The sequence below is a fragment of the Onychomys torridus genome, chromosome 5, assembly GCF_903995425.1.
Source record: "Onychomys torridus chromosome 5, mOncTor1.1, whole genome shotgun sequence".
Classification (NCBI taxonomy): Eukaryota; Metazoa; Chordata; class Mammalia; order Rodentia; family Cricetidae; genus Onychomys; species Onychomys torridus.
Window position 1 is genome coordinate 101627509 of NC_050447.1, and position 21258 is coordinate 101648766.

Sequence of the window (21258 nt, forward strand, 5' to 3'; positions counted from 1 at the left end):
TGAATATCTTTGCTTACCCCAAAATAGACTGTCAGTAAAGGAGTTAGCCATGAATGCAATTGAGCTAGAATTAAGAAGCACAAATTGATCATTTCTGATCCCTATAAAATTCTTATAGAAATTCTAGAATATTTATGTGAATCTTTATTGTATGATCCAACAAAGATAGTACTCTATCCATGATTTAGGCCTCAGGCTTTCCAGATGATTTATCTCCTGTTCCCACTTATTATACAATTTACCAAGATGACTCTCAATGTCTGTCTGTCACTGAAATGTACAGACAGAGATTAAACCATTGAACAAATGAATACAAAACCAGACTACATCTAAAAGGAAATAAAGTGAGTGCTCTGGCAAGCAAAATGTTAGATAATGAAAAGACATTCAACAAAAGTACTCTTTTTTTTTTTACACTAAGAACACAAAACAATACATATCTGGACTGTAAGAACTTTCCAATGCATGAAACTTGATAACCAGACTACTGTTAATAGGCAATTAAATGAATAATTAGAATGTTCTCTCAAAAACCTCTTTTCTCTAAAAATTCTTCTCTGTGTAATTCATCACCTGAGTGTGATTGAACTGGGGAAAAACATCCCGTCAGGTGGGATTCTCTCCATTATAATTACAGTGAACAGTTAATCAAACATAGATTTCCGGTTATACTAATATCAAGCTACTCTTGGCACCGAGGTCAATAAGCCTGCTGCCTCTGTTTTTGGCTTTCAAAGATTTGGGGAAAAATTTGCTAAGAAAATCAACTGACTTGATTTAGCCTGGACAGAATGTTGGAGGAAGGGAGAAAGTTCTACAAGTTAATCCCCTCATCAAAGCATGTTACTCTCTTGTCATTTATCCAAAGCCATAGATATGCACCACATCATTTACGGTCAGAGATATTACAAAAATGCACTGGTGCAATCTTAAGAACAAGGGAACCAGTGACCCAAGCTGTCTGTAATCTTTAATATAGATACAAATATTCAGAGATATGAGATCTTCAGTAATTGTAGGTCTGGCAAATAAGGGTGCTTCATAGCTGGAGATGGAAGATTTTTCAACATTCTTTAGAAGATATTATTGATCTTTAAATTCCCACATTGCTGACAAATCTACTAATTTTGTAAGTGTAAACTTAACAGCCTGGTGAAGAAAGGGTGAGACTTCAGTGTTTATCTTTATAGAGTATCTCCTCTCCAAACAGGGATTCAGCATAGATCATATATAGAGCAAGTGATATTTTGCTAGATCTCAGTGACAGAGACTGTTCTGTAAATTTGATTTGAGAAGTTCTAAATCAATCAAGATGAGTTGAAAAAATGAGTGAAATAAACAGTAAAGGGGGACTGCTCAAAGAAAAACTAGATCAAGAATTATGATGAACTCAAAGCAGACTTCGGAAAATTTTAGTAGTGATCCTGGGGAGGCTCTAAGTTCCCAACAAAAAATCGTTGATTGGAGAAAGAGGTGAAGGAAGTGATCTTCGAACTTGTAGAATTCTGAATCTTTGGGGAACTCAAGATCAACGAGAATCAATCCATGGTAAGCCTCAAGTCCATCTGAAGCATGGAGCAGCTGTGGATGGATGTAGATACAGAGCCATGCAGATGAAAATGCTCTACCATTTCTTAAGTTAGGGAACCATCTTGTCCCAAATAATATGCTGTGAGCTTTTCTCTGCTGAAAGAATATATGCCAAAGGTGCATTTGCTCCTGGGACTCATGGTGTACCCAAGAGGTGGAGAGTTTTGTCTGATGGCACAAGGGTAAGAGGAACATATTTGTTTGTGAGGAAATGACAGTCTTTGGGTCTGGAAAATCTTTGTGCAACCCTTGGCCCTTTCAGCAGGCAGGGATATGGGAGAGATGCAGTGGCAACCAGATCGCCTAGAGGCAATGAGAGCAAGGGCACATTCTGGAAAAACAACAGGGACACCAGATGACAATGAGATTGTTCCCCTTTAATGCTGACTGAACAGAGGAATATGAGTTCCTCCCAAGTTGTCTATTTCCTCGTCTATTTGGAGCAGCCCCAGATAGAATTGTGAAGTACCTCCTTTAGAATAAGAGCATATGGAAGTGATTTGTGCCATGAAAGAGAACTGCCACCTAGTATGAAATCAAGTTGAGACTTTGTCAGCAATAAGGGCTATTTTTTCACCAAATATGTTGTTTGTGGGAGACTTCACAGTCTTTTCACAGTCTTTCCTACATTCTGATAAAGTGGAAGGAACAGACATTGAAAACTAGGAAGTGAAGAAGCTGAGTTCTTTTCTGAATTCTCTGCTGTGGGACTTGAACCAGAAGAGGAAGGTGGGGATGTATTAAACAGTTTATATGTTAGATGAAGTTGAAAGTAGACCAAAAGAAACTTATTAGACAGAATGAAAAAGGCATACAGAATGCATCTAGGATGATTATGAATTCAAAGGAGCATAGTGGAAGGAAGTTATTAGAGAAGTCTTTAGCTGTTTAGTAATTCTTGTTATACTATCATTTTCTGTTCATGGTAAAGCTCTGTGATAACTGTATTTCCTATCATTTCACTGTGAATGCTGGCTTATAGAAATGGCTGACTTTCTTAAGGTATTCCAATATTTCTAAGTTCTTAGTAGTATTACTGCTCTTTTAATAGTGATCTTAGTCATGATCTGAAGTTGATCCAGATGATAGACTAGAAGCCAAAATAGGCTGAATGGCAGATTAAAGGCTAATAGTTTATCCCTCCATCTGCTACATCTCCAGTCCAAGAAAGAATTCATTCAATACTATCACAAATTTATTTTAGCACTGGACCCAGGAACTTTCTTAATCATGGGACTGAACTTGCTATTACTAGTATAGTAAAAACATGGTAGCTACCACTGTATGTAAGGATGTTCACCCTGGCAAACTATACTAAAAGACTCCTACAAGGAAATCTATAAAAGCATTGAGGATTTAACTTTTACTACAGGAGTAATTAAATAAAAATGAAGCACAATATATAAAAAATCTATGGGACATTGTGAAAAAGTATTAATATAAAAAGTTGGCCACCCTACCAAAAACAACCTACACATTCAATATAGTCTACATAAAAAGTACAGTGCAATTCTTCACAGAAGAAAAATATAACCATTGATTTCCTGTGGAAGCATAATCAATTAACTCTTATTCAGGCCTTACAGACTCACATGGTCCATGAGCATAGCCTCTGTCATACTATTAACATATTATATAGAACTCTGGTTTGAGATCAGCATAATTATTGACATATTTTCCTTTAAGTGTCTCCTTTTATAATTTCTTTTTCACACTTCTTGATTGATTTAGCCTTTCACAAATCCACATTCCATGACATTCTCTCTCATATACATCTAGCAATGCATGTCTTACTGTAATAAGCACAATCTTTTGCTGAATCCTAAAATGGAAAAGAAATATTGTAAAATAAAATGCTAAAGTCACATCATTTATCTATTTTTATATTAAAAGAATTACTGGGTTTGTCAGGCATTTAGGGACAGGGGGACCAAGAACCACTAAAAAGAAGATAGAAAAAATTTCTGTCTCCAACTACCAAAGAAATGGACCCAGCAACATCTACTAGGGCTACCATTGGCTAGGATCATATACCCAGCATAATCCGTACTTGTAATAGAGGATGGGGACAACTCGGGTGACTGGCTTCTTTGATCCTAAGAATGCACTCTTGAAATTCTCTCACATTCATGTCTAAAAGTGATATAGTTTATTTCAATAATTGAATAAATTATAAGATAGTTGCATGCACAGAAGAGTGAGTTCCATTAGATAGATTTCTCATTCAACATGTTTAAACAGGCTAAAATGAGTAAATATTATTTCTTTTATTAAATTGTTTTCCCAAATTTGTGGGAAAATAGAAAACTGAAGCAACAGGTTTATGGAACTATGTACCCATCAGCAATTTAGCTTTAATGCACCCTGGAGAAAAGATTTTATTAAGTAACTGCTTCCAGAAATTAGAGTGTAGGAATTCCATGTGTTATGATGTTTTCTCCCAGGTAAATCACCTTAGGATTTTGGTTGCCTGCAAGTCCATACTGAAGAATAGGAAGAGAAAGTAACTTTTCAAGCTCGGAAAGAATATTTTAGTTATCTATTTCCTTTCTTGTCAATGATAGTCAAGTTATTCATTTTCAAAAGTAGAGGAGTCCCTCGTGAATTGTTTTGAGATGCTGATGAATTTCTGCTTATGTTTCCCATTTGTAAAGACTGTTTTTATTGAATGCTGTGTGGAACAGGATCATTCATATTTTGATTGACAGAACACTCACGTTATTTGCTGCTCTATATAAACCAGTTTTGATTCACTTGTTCAGATTTAGGTTTAATTTTTACCTTCACATTTTGCTAACAACAAGCTTTTGTAGCAATTTGTAGCAACATTGGAATAAGTGATGACATTGGATAAACTATTAAATTGATCTGAGGCTTGAATAGTGGATATTTTCTGTTTTATTGTATTGTGTAATAAGGATTTCAAATACACTTTGAACATTTCCATTGCAATTTTTAGTGGTATAGGGAATGTGGAATCTAAGCTATGTTTCTCTGGCCAGAATTCTAGCTAACTTCCATCCCTAGCAGATGCCTTTTGTTGTTCAATCCATCTCTTTATTGAACAGAGTTTGGGAGACTGTTGAATATTTTCTCAAATAGGCATCAGCTCCCACTGCAGTATGCCTGATAAGAAGAGAATTTGTGAGTACAAACATCATAATCGTGTGAAAGATAAAAGGAGGGACTCCTGTGTTTCTCTTCAGAAATCTCCTGTCTGGACCAGAGTAGATGGAACAATAAGGTCTAGGAATTTCAGAATAATGATGCCTAGTGTGAAAATAAGGCTGGTAAAGTGCTAAAGTGAATGAAACGTGATGAATAAGAAAAAAAGTGAGAAAGGTACACTTGGAAAGAAGCATGTTGGGAGACTGGGGTCGCCTGCAAGTATAGTTTCTAGGGACAGTTTGACTGAGGGCTGGATGTCACACTAAAATGTTTCTTAAAGATGAAAATGTTGAGAGTTCAGTTCACTGAAGATAGAAGGAGGTACAGGTGTTAGCAGTGAACCTGCTGCTGTGGTGAAGGAGATGGAATCCATGCAGGCATTTTATTTGCAGAATGGTCATTGTTGCTGGCATACGTAGGCACAGAGCACTACTGACTAGACTCTCACTGTTAATTTATAGATGTATTGAATTCCCACTAACACACTAAAAACTACTGTTTTGCTGAATGTTCAACTAATTGAGCATAAATCCTTAACAAATAACAATTGTAGGAGTTAACAGACAGTAATCAGCAGGATATAGGTATAGACATAGTAACATTAAAGTGGAATAGTTTTAGCTTAAGCTATGAGTGGACAATAATCTCTACCAAACATATCATACAGTGTAAAATGTATAGTAAAAGATCTATAACATGGGTAGGTGCCAGTTACAATACAGGGTGTACCAGCATTGAAAAGAGTCATCTAAAGACATGAAATCAGGTTGAGTTTTGCAATCATGGAAAATAAGAACTATTGAATGTGAACATTGCTCTTCCAGCTCTGGGCCCTTTCAGCACACATGTATGGCTGATAAACAGGATGTGCCCACGGAGTCAGCCTGAAGCCAGTCTTACACAAGTAGCCAGGTAAAATGGCAAGGACATGCAATCAAGAATGGACCTGGCCCCCCACTTCCTCATGGTCAACACAAGCCAGGCCCCTGGCCAGCACAAATAATAAGCTGCATATGCCAAAGTACCAGTTGTTTTGGAAAGTGCCTCAAGGTGATGAGCACTAAAGTTTTGTAAGTGATGACATTTGTACAAATTCCATTTTTTTGGTGATCTGCTAAATCTGATAAAGGCAATTTTGATATGGTAGAGTTAATTGTGGCTAATATTGCAGTGGAATTTCATTAGAGCAAGGCAGATGACACAGCTGATCGTATTGCTCCCACCATCAGGAAGCTGCAGGGACAATGCTGTTTCTGCACTTACCTTGTCCCTTTCATTAAGTCTGAGACACAAACCATGGAGGGATACTACTCATAAATTAACCCTCTTGCCTAAAGTAGCAAGATATAGACTCTTCCTCATAAAACTACCCAGAGGTTTGTCTCTTATGGAATTCTAGAGCCTATCAAGCTACCAATCTATATTAGCAATCACAGTTCTAACCTCTGTCAACATGACACATAACTATAATATTTTATGCAATAATTTTCTGTCCCTTTCCACATGGTTTATACCTTTGTCATAGCACATGACTCATTGGGCCTGTTCATGAGTCCCCATAGTGAATCAGAGTTTCAACACTGTTCATTCATCCACTATCTCTACTTAGACTCAAGGCAATTTCTTGATTGTGAGATTCTTATTGTTGGATTGGTACAACATCAAAGATGAAACATTCCCTTGCAACAAGAAGGAATATGGCATGATATCTACAACCATGTAAGGCACTACCTAGGGTATACCATGTTGTCCACAATTTCACTCTTTGGAGGAAACAAAACAAAGATCTTTTCATTACATAGTATAATGTAATAATTGTTTTTCTTTGTAATGATTCCTATATATGCTGAATTCATTCCAACTTGCACTTGTTTGTGACAGAGAATACCAGGCCATTGATGATTCTGATAACCATCTGCAAGAGTTGACTATATAAAGATAGCATCTAGTATTGTAAATATTTCAAAGGCCTTCTCTAAGCAAAGACAACAGTTAATTTGAAGGCAGTAGCCTGCCATTGTTGGAAGAAGTCTAAGTCAAAAACTACAAGGTTACTGAAATATCCCAAGATCCAGTTACTGGCTTCTTATGAGTTATACAACAGTGAGGCCCTATTGACTACTTATGTAATAAACTGTCAGTGGATTAGGTATAAGCAATACTAAATATAAGAGACCATAGAATGAGATGCCACAAGTCATGAATGTTTGAAGTGTATAAATCCATCAGGCAGATCTAATGCTAGTATTTTACTTCCATGGGACCAAGTGGAAGTATCCTGGCTACTGCCAGGAAATGTCACTAAGGAATCTGTTCAGCCAAAGTCAGTGACATTACCAAGCCAAGCAGGATGTATAGATTTATCTAATAGTGGTACAACTATTATAAAAATAAAATAGAGCCGGGCGTTGGTGGTGCACGCCTTTAATCCCAGCACTCAGGAGGCAGAGCCAGGTGGATCTCTGTGAGTTCGAGGCCAGACTGGGCTACCAAGTGAGTTCCAGAAAAGGCACAAAGCTACAGAGAGAAACCCCATCTCAAAAAACCAAAAATAAAATAAAATAAAATAAAATAAAATAAAATAAAATAGATAAGTATGTTTGAATTTAAGTCTAATTCCATGGATATAACCTGTGTTTATTCACTGTAAATCTAGCTGAAATTCTGTAAGTGGGGTTATCATAGGCTCCAACTATAAGGTGTTTGATGTTTTTTCTAATAATGAATGTGCTTACCTACCAAAAGTCCCTCTAAACATTTGTATCTGGCCCTACACTATGTTCTTATGTGCCTACAATTTAAAGGCAAATGCTAATCAGTGTTCCAAGGATATTGGAAAAGACTCACAAGGCTAAATTGCTCAAAATTTCTGACTCTTTCTTGACCTTCTTCCCAGTGCTCCAAAAACAATGAAATCAGTATTTTGACACATCTATGATTCAGTGAAAATTTCAGAAGTAATAACTAAAATATAAGAACATGAAGAAAATAATGAATGCTTTGGGCACAGCAAGAAAGTCACATGTCTTCATGAAGCAGAGTTTACTGGTGTGAATTACAATGCAATTTGGACTCTAATCACATACTTAGAATAAAATAAGCAATGCAGTTATACATAGGTTAATCATCATGACAATTAGGCTGTAAAACAGCCCCTGAGGGGGGAGAGTCAAGGTATCCTCAGCTTGGATTTGCATATTACTTCCTCCTGCCCCTGGCAGTATATGGCCTTGGGGATAGTGTGAAACACTATATAGGAGGGAAAATTAACTTTAGGTACGATTGTTGTGGGGAAGATTTCTTAAGTTGGAGCCGTGCTGCTGTGGGACTCTTCAGAGATGCAGCTGTCTTTAACTCATCCATGCTTTTGTAAGTAACTCATTACTAATGTGCTTTTAAATGACAACTTTACACATTACATTGTTTTACAAAGCTGGATTGGGCAGTTTTATTTTTTTGGGTGTTGTTCCTATATGGTATTCTGGTTCCCAAGCTCTAATAGACTCTGTAGAGGTAGAGCTGTCTTTAATTCAACTCTGCTCATGTCAGAAACTCTTCTCCAGAATTCCTCCAGTTAACCATAATTGAACATTGCCTTATTTTAAAATGAAACTGGTTTGGACAGGTTTGTTGTTGTTGTTGTTGTTGGACTTGGTTGTTCTGTGTGTGTGTGTGTGTGTGTGTGTGTGTGTGCGCGCATGTGCTGTGCATGTATGCATGTGTGTGTGCATTTGTGCGTGCATGCCTGTGTAGGTGTGTGTGTCTGTGTACATGTGTGTGTGCATGTGTGTGCATATGTGTGTGTGTGTGCGCATGTGCTGTGCATGTATGCATGTGTGTGTGCATTTGTGCGTGCATGCCTGTGTAGGTGTGTGTGTCTGTGTACATGTGTGTGTGCATGTGTGTGCATATGTGTGTGTGTGTGTGTGTGTGTGTGTGTGTGTGTGTGTGTGTGTTATTATTCTCATATATGCAGTGAATGGAAATTTTCCACCAGGGAAGTCAGAAGGAGCTGAGAAATATTTTCTAACTATTGCTCTAGAAAACAACTGCACAGTGAACTGATGCATCATTGGTTCTGAAAGGGAAGTCTTCTTACCTGGAGACATCCAGCAATGGCTATAGTCATTTTGCATTGACTTAATTGCCCTAAGTGGAAAACAGGAACAGCACCTGTCTCTGGTGGTAGAGACCAGCAGTGAGTAATTTTAACAATTCGTGTTGAAGAGAGTTACAAAACATGGAATGATCCACCTCATAGAGCCAAACTTGCAAACATTGATATTTTTAGTCAGAGTAACAACAAGAGTGGGTACAATTTGTTACATCTGTAGAAGGAAGAACATAACATATTCTGATTTCTGGGTATTGCTTGTCTTGAATGAACTGAATCATATTTCCAGTTTTGTCCAGAGAGTAGATAAAGCTAGTAGATGTGGCTCTCTATAGCTTTGAGAATTTCTGTTAAGCAAAGTACTCTTTAATACAAAAGACGCTTTGCTAATATTTACCTTTATTTTCTTGATAATATTTCCAAGTAAAATGAATTATTAACATCTGAAAATTTCACAAAGGCAAGCTTTTAAATTTTCTGAAGTTATAAGCCAAAACCCTTAGCTCCTTTCACTCCACTTAGATTGTGAAACTCTTTCAGATGATAAATTAAAGATATGCATATATGATTATATTTATTTTGCAAATAAGTATCTCTCATGTATAAAATAAATTTAGAAAACTTTAATGATTTTTGAACAGCTTTCTTCTATAATAGAAATTATCTGAATATTTTTTATTTTATTTGAAAAGGTTCCTGTTTACCTGTATACCACAGAGTATTTTGATAGTTTTAGTTATTTTGCAATATTTAGTTCGTGTTTTCCATTATAAATTTTATTAAGTTTCTAAATTTCTGATGTGCATATCCAGCTCCATTTATCACAGCTTCTGAGGGTCAAGGAGTCTTTTCAGATTAGTGTCACTGAAGATGTATAAACTTTCCACTTTGGGACATTGATGGTAATTCATAGTATTGAGACTATAAATTATCCATATGTTATGGGTTTTTTGTTCTTTTATGAAAAATGAGTGGATTATGATACAAATCCAGCTCATTAGAAAACACTTAGTATCTGTGTTACACAAAGAAGATAAAAGCAACTTCTTACCACATGGGTTATCCAACCACCTGGGCAGTGTGTGGCAGTGTACAATGCTGACAACCTGCCACAACACAAGCCTCAGGTGCTGGCCAAGAACTCCACTGTCAGTGTGGAGACTCCTCAAACTACTGAGAGAGAGACAATAAAAAATTGTAGAATATCTACATGCAATCTATTTCATCATCATGGTTGGTAGAAACCATAAATCCAGAAGAAAAGTATGAACATTTTGACAAACGAAGAAATACATGACATTATTACACTGAGCTGGAAGGTCCACAATGTGGCTTCATTTTCATAACACATTCTCTTTGTCATAAGTATTTGTAAGTAAATAATCATGAGTTTATTCCCATTTTGCCATGAAAATAAACCCAGAAACAGAACTGTTCTTCTTACATTGGTGTCCAAAATACTAATATTAGACACTGAGTTAAAGTTAGAAATTTGGAGACTGGAGTGATGGCTCAGTGGATAAAAACAATTGCTTTTCTTCAACAAGACCTGGGTTTTGTTCCTACCTCCAACTTGGCTGCTCACAACTTTATCTTTAATCCCAGAAAAACTGACTCCTTCTTCTGGCCTCTGTGGGTACCAGGCATACATCTCTCTCTCTCTCTCTCTCTCTCTCTCTCTCTCTCTCTCTCTCTCTCTCTCTCACACACACACACACACACACACACACACACACATACACACACACACACACACACACACACACAAACTGCTACACATAAAATTAACAATTAAAAACATTACAAATTCATGAGTGTGTTACTGAAAACCAGCAGAAAACCACAAGACCTTGAACTATCTGGAGAGATAGGCTTGAACACACACTGGCACACTTAAGTTAGACTCCAAAAGTTTGGAGAATGCAGAAGCAATTCCAGGAGTAATAAAGAACTGCCAAGAGACCCTCATATTACCAAATATGAATATGAGAAAGTATAATCCTCTACTTGAATATCCTCCTTGGAAAATGCTCATTATTCTCACAAAATTAAACAACAATTTGTACAAAGGAGGCCACTGTTAGCAAAGGCTTAGATTGATGACGTCACTGTTGATAAACTCAGATGACTAGATCTCAGAATCATTATTCTCCTTTAACAGGGACGCTGCTTCTACTACTGATGTCCAACCTGCTCCTGTGGGAGGATGTGGCCTCAGTGCCCATGTGTTTAATGAGGAATGGGCGCTGCTTTGCTCCTTTGGGAGAAATGCTTGATCGAGCAGTCCGTTTGTCTGAGCACATAAGTAACCAAGCGTTTGAAATGTTCACTGAATTCGTAAGTACTGCCCCCTGATTTCCAACTTCTTGCCAGATTGTTACTCCATTAAAATGGTTAGTTTATAGTATAGTCTAAAGTGGAAAGCATCATGGTCCAAACTTCAAACAATGTGCTTCATAGGTAGAAAAAAAATAGAGGCAACAAGATTGTGAAACCAGAAAATAGGGGAGTTTCATGGAATGCCAGATATTTGTCAAGATATAATCTTAGTTTTTGCTACTGTTAAACTTTTATTAATTCATTGTTGTGACATAAATACACACAAAAAAGACATGCTGAGGAAAGATTTGACTCTCAAGTATCTGGTAGGCTAGTCTTTGTTTGCATTACTCACTTTTAGATTCTGTATTATCTAAAAGTGAAGAATGTATTGCAGTGACTTGCAAAGGTTAAATAGCATTAAAGACACTGAAGCCATGTCAGGAGAAAAAGAAAATTAACATTCAATCTTCATATTCACAAATGTTATTAATAATTTTAAACTAGTCAAGATATGTAATTTAATAGCAAAGAGCCTGATGCAGGGAAATAGGTCAGGTATTCATGATGAAGACATCTTTAAGGCTTTATGACACATGTTCTAATCCAGCCAATGAAGTAACTAACAATGATATCTGCTCTATATTAATGGGCTTGTCAGAACTTGGCTCAATCCTTGCAAGCCCATATATTTCTAACATTTATTTAAAATATTATTGTTTCTGCCATTTACATTTCCTGATGGGTCACCTACGACATTCAGAATCATCCCAAAAATTCATTCAAACTTCCAAATATGTCATCAGTAGTAGTTCTGAATAATAGACATTTTACAAAATATTTATAAGTACATAACAAATAAATATTGATGAGAATATGAAAAAATCTATTAATGTTCTATTTTAATTGGTTCATGGTTTAATATTTTCTAGTATATTCTGCATAGGGTATAACTTAATTTTGTCATAATCAATAAATAGTTTTTTTGTTATTTCTAATGAACTAAATGAGGAATACCTGTGTAGATGCCAAGGTATTTTTAAGAAAAGTTGTTTACCATGGCATTTGCCACAAATGATACTTTAAAAAATTGGTGCTTGGTAGCCATGTTGGTTTTTGCTGAGTAGCAAAGCTAAGCATAGTAAATGGAAGGAAGTTTGGGAAGTTTAGAAGTAATATGAGTAGAAAATAAGACTACAGATTGAATGTAAATGTTGTTAAATTGCTCATTTCCTTACTATATTAATATTTTATTTTAAAAATGAAACATCTATCAAATACATTAATGTGTTGATCACTGATTCATTTACACAAATTGTAGTCACCAACTAATTACATATTTTATCATTTCCAGGATAGTCAGTATGCCCAGAGCCACCAGCTTATTAGAAAGAACCTTAAAAAATGCCACACATCTTCGCTCGATCTTCCCAGGATTAAAGCTCTGGAGACACATGTGAGTCACCACCCTTGGCATTTCGTTCACACTGGCTTGGCCATACTATAAGTTACTGTAGTCAATGTATTGAATATGAGAATAATATCTGCAAGAAATGGACATGGGTTGAGTAACAAAAAGAAATTTTATTATATAGCTCATAAATTGTAAGGAAAATTTGCCAAGTAACATTTAACAGATCTATAAATCCTTTATGGAGAGGACCCTCTTTCAATGCCAAACCTTTGGGATCTATATATCCTATAGAAAAAGTTCAATTATCATTGCCATTCACTGTTAAGGGCAGTAATGTGGATTTATACAATGCCAATGTGGTTGTATTTATCTTATGTTGCTAACGGACCGTGTTGACAGCTCTTTATATTACTAACTTTTCACTAATTCTTCTTGGCACCTCCTGGTCCTACCTATGTTTCTGATCCCAAGGGTTGACTCCTAACTGATTGTTCTGCCTTTGCCCATGTCACACCTGAAAGTCAGCTGAAGAAAGGAGCACAGTTAACATTCTAAGATGTTCCACAGTGTGTAACTGTCCCCATGGCATGCTGACAAGGCTACATATCACACATACCTCATATAACTCCTAATCCATATCATCTCTCATTTCTGATTTCCTGCCAAAAATGAGCTCAAAGTAATTTAAACTAAACATTATTGTATATCCTTGCATAATCCTACACTTAGAATGCATAGTCCGTGTACGGCTTAAGGGCTAAAACATTGTGTCTCTACAATTCTTACTAAAATAATGATGAATTAATGAAAGAAAGTAGGTAAAGCAAAGCTGAAGTGAGAATACATTTAATAAAAGCTACTACTATAGGGATTGGGGATTTAGTTAAGTGGTAGAACACTTGCCTAGCAAGTGCAAGGGCATGTGTTCTGTCCTCAGCTCCAAAAAAATAAATATAAAAATAAATAAAAGCTATTACTTTGCTAACAACTTTAAACTACTCTACTGAAATTTCTGAATTCAATCTACTCAAGTTTTATAGACAAGTTCAAGGAAAATACTTTATATCTTCATATAATTTACAAGAAAATGTTTTAAATGCACGCACAATTAACAAAGAAAGCTTATTTCACCCTTTTGAGTAAAAACTGTGTCTAATGCTGTTTCTTTTCACTTATTTTCATATGATTGTTCAAATATGGTTACTTAGCCAATCACCCTACTGAAATTAGTGGAAAGCTTGTTGAATGCCTGGAAAGTCCCCATGTATCATCTAGTGAAAGAAATGCCTTCCTTGAACGACATCCCTGCTACTGTCCTCGCCAAAGCCAGAGACATTGAAGAAAAGAACACAGGACTCCTGGAGGGGGTTAGGAGCATTCTCATCCAGGTGAGCAGTCCTTTCCACTTCTCTGTTTTTCTTCTTAATAAACCAAGTCACCAGGGCAAGGAGAATTGAGTTTTGCAAAATGTCTCTTTATAAAAGAGAACTGTATTTATAATTTTTTTCTTTTTTCTTATTAAGAAATTTTCTACTCACTCCACATACCATCCACAGATCCCCTCTTCTCCCTCTTCCTACCCGCCAGCCCTCTTTCCCAAGCTACCCCGCATCCCCACATCCTCTGTATTATTTGTACAATTGAATAAGAGTAGTTGAAAAGCAAGAACAAATAAGAAAAAGAGAAATCTGTCTACCATGATTACAATCTTAAACATTGTAGAAAATATCGAATCACCATGTTGTACACAATATATATGCAATTGACATATGTCTATTAAAAGGAAACATGTTTACATAAAAAAGAGAGTACTGTAGGCACTGAACTATCACAGACACACCATTTAAGGAGAAACTGGTAATTTCAACCATCTAAGGGGTATTTCATTCAAAACAGCACATCCCAGGGACCTCAGAAGAAAACATCTGCTCATCATTTATACTGGGACAGGACTCTTCATAGTCCAAAAGTCTATCACTCAGGCACTTGAGCAGATCTCTTAGCATGGTTATCCCTTGACTACTTGCACCTTAAACTGTCAAGTTCAAAAGTCACTGAATCTCATATTTGGGGTGTATACATTATATGAAGAATTTATTTGGTTGAAAATAAGGAAGGACAATGTTTCAATGTAAGAACCTATTGAGAAAAAAAGGACAAGTCAGGAACGATGTTGAAGATATGTAACATTACTTAAGAGATTGAATGGGCACTGGATTTTTCCTTGTACTTTTCTCAAATCCATATCTAAAATTAAGTAACGTCATGTCAGTCCATTCCTCAACTTCTGCAAGACTTTAGTTTATCAGGCAGAAAATGTATACATCAGTTTGTCACATTTTAGGTACCTTGGTTCAGTTCTCATGAAAATCCACACATTTGGTGGAGTTTAGCAAACTTACTCTCCTCAAGGATTTATTCCACATTTTAAACGCTGTGCACCCCAAAATACTAAACTATAATTGATCTTTGACTCTCCTTTTGATGATCAGATTCAAAGTAGAGATGAGAGAAATGAGAACTACCCTACGTGGTCTGGACTGGCAGGCTTGAAGTCGGACAGCGAAGAGACTCGCCTGTTTGCATTTTATAACCTGATGCGCTGTGCGGGCAGAAATGCTCAAAAGGTTGAATCTTCTCTCAAGATCGTGAAGTGCAAAATATTAAAACAAAACAACTGTTAAGCCCTTCCTACCACATCTGTTTCTGAGATGCTACTGGATGATCTGTTGCTGTGAAACTTCCTTTAAGTTTTCCTCTTCTGAATGCATGTTTGATGTGATAATTATCTTCCTTTAAAATAAAAACTGACTCCATATATGCTACCCTCTGAGGAGCCAGCCAATTGATCATAACTGCTGTATGTCATTTAATTAAAAAAATCTGTTTATACCATTAATATATTCCCATCAAATATTTCACAAATAACAGAAGTTAGGCATGCAACTGGCATATTTCACAACTCATTTAACCATTAGGGAATATCAATGTGTATTAAGTTATTACAATCGAAGGGAGACATTTTTCACAAATCTCTTCATTCAGCCTATTCTAAAAGTTTGAATTATTGGATCCTTAATGAAAGGATCCTGACAATGCAACATTTAAGTTTCTCACAGACAACAAAAGTGCAAGCAAACTACATTTCCCTAGCATTGTGATATTTGTTGAAGAACCTCAAGCATCTTGGATACAAGTAGAGAATGGTTCCTGATTTCTTTCCAACTGTCTTCCAACAGCTCCTCTGATTATGGTTCTCTTAACATCATCTCAGTCAACGCTGTATGCTCTGTTCATGCTGTATCTATCTCTAAAGGCTTCTCTGGATGATACAATTTAACATCTTTTTTTTTTATATTAGTTAGGACTTTCCTTTTATTCTCTACTGGCTAAAGTGGCCTAATAAGGAAGGAAAGCTGTACAGTTTCTATGATATTTATTTCCTTTCATTTTTTTTTTTTTTTGATTTACATTCCTTTGGGGTTTTGGTTTTGTTTTTTTTTTTTTTTTTTTGCTTGTTTTGGTTTTACAGGACAGGGTTTCTCTGTGTAGTTTCAGTGCCCCACAATTGCCCAGCACATTCCTATGTTTTTTTTTTGGGGGGGGGATAAGTACATAAAGGGTCAGAAGACCGAGCAATTGTGACCCTCTAATTTATTGCATGACTAAGTGTATCGCTTACTAGGGTGATTGCCTCCTGCTGAGAAAATATTCCTCCCATATATGACCACAAACACAGGAAATAGATAAATATCAAAGATCATTATGTATTTTATATACTACGTGGAATTTTCTAAAACTGCAAACAAGCAAGAAGATATATCATTTGTGAGAACACGGATGCAATTGGACGATTACTTTAAATCAATCGAGTACTAAATAGGCAAATACATATTCTTTTTTGGGCATCTAAAATTTTACAAAGCCAGATGAACTCCTGTGTTTTTAGAGGACCAGAGGGTACATAAGTCAAAATAATATTCTCTATGGGAACAAAGTGAGCTAACATGATAGGGAGTGGAGAAAAAACAAATTGTATTGTGGAATGGCGTCAATTATGTATTTACATATGTGCACTGAAGTGGCCTTATATACTCAAATAGAAAACATTTAAAATTTAAAATGTCTGCAATTCAGAGCAGTGAAGCCATGAAACACTGAGCTAAGATTTTATTTACACATGCACTTCTTTCATGACTATCCTTCAATTCACTTTGGCTCTTCATTTATCATCACCTAAGTTTAATGTGGTAATTCACATTCTTTTTAAAATTTTTATTTGTTTTGAAATTTTCATTCATATATGCAATGTGTCTTGACCACACCCATTTTCCCTGTCCTGTCCTTACTCCTCACAACACCATAATTATGTCTTCATTGCAACTTCATATCCCTCTTTTATCATAATTTATGTGTGTATTTTAGCCACTGAGTCCAATATTAGTGTTATCCATAAAGGTAGGAGTGTGGTATCATCCACTAGTATATAAGGAATTATATATGGCCACAGACATAGAGAATATGACATACGGCCCTCCTTCCTCAGCAACTATCACTTGCTGATAACTCCTCAGCAAAGGCTGGGGCTTTGAAGTCTATCCACTATATTGCCTTGATCTTGTGCAGAAGTTGTGTATATGGTGACAGCTGCTCTGAATTCATGTACACATTCACACCAACTGTCTCACATGTTCACAGTATAGCATTCCTCCCAATTTTCCAGGTCTTTCATTTTCCCCATTCTTCTCCCAGGTTTTCCCTGTGTGTATTTTGGTAAGTTTCTACAGTTATAGGTTCCCAGAAGACATGTTCAAAGTCTTTAATTTCAGTCACCCATCTCCATACTCCCTCTTCTATCTTGTTCTCCTATGCCCCAATCTATTTCAATCATCCTGCCCCATTATTTCCCTTTTTGCTTCATATTATTTACCTTATATCCCATTTCCCTTAAATTATCTCCCATAGTAACTTACTAGTTTTCTCACATGTATAGATACTCTAATTTAAACATATACATAACAATCCAAAGCTAGCGTCTACATGTGTGTTTTCTTTCTGTGTTTGACTTACCTCACTGAGAATCAATGTGGAGGGTAGAAGTTCATCAAAAAGCTGAAAATATATCTTCCATATGATCCAGCTGTAGCATTCCTGAATATATAATAAAAGGACCTATAGTCTACTAAAGAGATGCCTGCACATCCGTGTTCATTGCTGCTGTATTCACAATAGCCAGGAAATGGAAATATCTTAGATGTCCATAAACTAAGAATGAAGAATGAATGTGGTATATTTGCACAATGAGATATTACTCAACTCCTAAGAAAAATGAAATTAGCAGACAAATGTATGCAACTAGAAAAAAGACCATTCTGAGTGAGATAATCTAGACTCAGAAAGACAAATTTCCCAAGTATTCTTCAATATGTATGTATGTTGAATCTACAGATTGGTATGTTTCATTTGTAATATGCATAGAGGTCTAGAAGTTAGTAAGTGGTCATTGTCTAGGGTGGCTTTTAAGGAAGAAAGGATAGAACACAGTGGTATAAATGATTAAAAGGAAGTGATGGAACAGGAAGTGCTAAACTGAGGTGGGAAATGGGAGGACAACATTGGAGTGTAATATCTCATACACTCACCCCTAACCATTACAGTCTATTGCCAATGCTGCTGTTTAACCACCAGAACTTGTTGTTCTGTAATACCTTATTGCTATAGACAGAAGTTACTCAAGTCAAGAACATGGATAAATCAAGTTGGCACTGAACTGGAAGCTTCATCCCTACTAGCTAGCTATCAAAGTACTGGAAGTATTATGCATGGTATAAGAAGAGAAAATTACCAATTTTACCCAGCTGTGATATCTGACAGCTATAGTAGCAACTGGCCTGGCCAGACATGTCAACTGATGCAATAGTGGCCCGAGTGTCATAAGAGTAACCTATAGCTTTCTGATTGGTTTTAATTTTATGGAATACATACCTGGCACCATTACCAGCACAGAAATTTATGCTAAGTCAGGTCAAAGGTCCTAAGGAAGAGTCTGTATGTATTATTATGATAAATTGGAATAGTGTTAAATGGGATGCTTATGATTTATTATTATAACAATAGGCTAATACAAATCTCAATGCTCATCAGAGAAGTTTCTTTTGCCATTGATGGTAACTGATACAGAGACCAACAACTGGAATAGGTAAATAGAATAAGAGCTTGTGAAGTGCTAAGTTCTAAGTTAGACATCTTAATTACACCCTCTTTTCACAAAGTTCAGGGAACATTACAGAAGAGAAGACATAAATGATAGAAGAGTCAGAGATAATGATTTCTGGACACAGCAGGACAGTGGTATATGAATTCATGCAGTTGTGAAATCATGATATAAGCTCAAGCAAGACCAAATCCCAGTATGGAGAAGTGAAGGCAAAAGTCTCACCATTAGCCATGGAAATATTGACAATACATAGCTGCTGAGAGAAAGAGTCAGTTTTCTCTATGGTTATAGCTCTTGGTTAGTCAAATATGTTCCTGTGGGAGACCATATATCCAAGAATAATCAATGTCCAAGTTAAACTCAATGGTTTTAAGGAAAATTCAATAAAACATTGGGTGAGTAGGGAAGAGGGGTAGATCCAGGAGGAGTTGGATTAGCAAGTGTGGTGTCTGAATGAGAATGGCCCTATAGCTTCATAGATTTGAATACTTGGTCATCTGGGAGAGGATCTATTTGGAAAGATTAGAAGATGTGGCCTTATTGGAGAAAGTGAATCACTTGGGATGGGCTTTGAGGTTTCTAAAAGCCTATTCAAAACCCACAGTCTCTCTTCTTGCTACTTGTGGATCTGAATATAGATCTCTCAGCTCCATGTACCATGAGTCCAGTACCTCCAGTACCATGACTGCTTGCAGGCCACCATGTCACTTTCCGTGTTGACAGCTGATTAACCCTTTGAAATGGTAAGCAAGCCCAAATTAAATATCTTCCTCTATAAGAGTTTCCATGGTCATGGTGTCTCTTCAGAGAAAGAAACACTGACTAAGACAGGAAGTGAATGTTATCAAAACATGTGTATGAAATTCTCAAAGAACTTAGAGTCTCATACAAACCTCCAAACAACACAGGCAATTGCTAGGACAGGTTGCCCTGTGCAAATAGACAGTGAGGCCCCATTGTCAAGCACAATACCCACAAAACTCAAGGAACACAGGGAAGTCAGAGAAGTAGAGCTGTTGCCTACATGGAGCCCTCACTCCTATGTTCTAGTCCCTTTGGTATAGGAAGGTACTCTTCAGGCCTCTGACAGAGAAACTTGGACACCCATGCAGCCACAAAACCTTTGACCTGCAGTCTATCCTGCTTGAAAAATATGCTACGGTAATATTGGCACAGAACATGTGCCACTAGCCAACCAGTCTCACTCAACATAGGGTCCACTCCATGAGAAGGAATTCACTCCCAACACTAATTTGGGCTACCAAGAACTAGAGACCAGTAGCCCACAGATCTGGAGTAAAACCAAACACTACCAGTATTTAAAAAAAAAAAGATATTCTTCTATACTCATGGATTGGTGCCTTATCCAGTCATCACCAGAGAGGCTTCCTCTGGCAGCAAATGGAAACAGATGCAGTGACCCACAGACAAACATTACATGGAAAGAGAGTTTAAATGGAAGGTCTCTACCAAATCCCTCCCCTCAGAGCTCAGAGAATCCTGAAGAAAAAGAAGAGGTAGAAAGATTTAAGAGCCAGAGGGGATTCAGGACACAAAGAAAACATGGCCCTCTGAAGCAACTAAGCAAGGCACATATGAGCTCACAGAGACTGAAGCAACAAGCACAGGGACTACATGTGTCTACACCAGGTCCTCTGTGTATGTGTGTGTGTGTACATGTACACACATATGTATGTATGTATGTATGTATGTATGTATGTATGTATGTATATGTATATATTATAGCTATTAATATTAGCTTAATATATTTATGGGACTCTTCTGTTGGATTGCTGTTTTCAACTTTGATATGATAGCTTTTGCTTCATCTTATTATATTTTATTTGGTCATATTTGATGTTATCTCTTAGATACCTGTTCTTTTGTAATGAAATACATAAAGAGAGTAGATCTGGAGGGGAGAGGAGGGGGTAGCAACTGGGAAGAGTAAATAGAGGGGAGACTATAATCAGGATATACTGTATGAGAAAATAATCCATTTTCAATAAAAGGAAAGGAGAAAAATAAATTATAATAATTAATACAAATGGCTGAGAAATATTTCAAATCTGATCAGTATTATTCATCCTCAGGGAAATGCAAATTAAAAGCACTATGAGATTTTAATTTAGTCCAGCAGCCTATATAGGATTTTCTAGTACTATGAAAGTTAGTAGCAACTAACTTTCTGAGTGATTTGTCTGTATCCTGCAATCAAAGTCTATAGTTTCAACAATAGATTCTTGCTATCTAGTTAAGATAGACAACTAAGTGCAATGGCAATAGCCATTATTATTTCCTCTATGGTTTCTCTGACAGGGAGGTACCATGTATCAGGCATGGAGATTTCCAATCAATAATTTATGCCTTCTAGGAGCAGTATTGTTCACTAATATGGCACACTTGTGTGAAAAATCATATTCAAAGTTATTTAAT

The 21258-nt window shown here is 36.5% G+C and overlaps 1 protein-coding gene across 1 annotated transcript; it reads left to right on the forward strand.

Moving 5' to 3' along the window:
* The first annotated feature begins 8096 nt into the window (after positions 1-8096).
* LOC118583581 (prolactin-2A1-like) lies at positions 8097-15289 on the forward strand. The gene is made up of 5 exons (XM_036187004.1): positions 8097-8127; positions 11034-11209; positions 12546-12647; positions 13814-13993; positions 15098-15289. Exons 1-5 carry the CDS (start codon positions 8097-8099, stop codon positions 15287-15289), a joined length of 681 nt encoding a protein of 226 aa, XP_036042897.1.
* The last annotated feature ends 5969 nt before the right edge of the window (positions 15290-21258 follow it).

Bases quoted from the DNA above. Each gene is read 5' to 3' on its own strand.
- LOC118583581 (XM_036187004.1), top strand. From the start codon at position 8,097: ATGCAGCTGTCTTTAACTCATCCATGCTTTT. The intron at 8,128-11,033 runs GTAAGTAACTCA...CTCCTTTAACAG, and splicing joins TTTAACTCATCCATGCTTTT to GGACGCTGCTTCTACTACTG. The intron at 13,994-15,097 runs GTGAGCAGTCCT...TTTGATGATCAG, and splicing joins TTAGGAGCATTCTCATCCAG to ATTCAAAGTAGAGATGAGAG.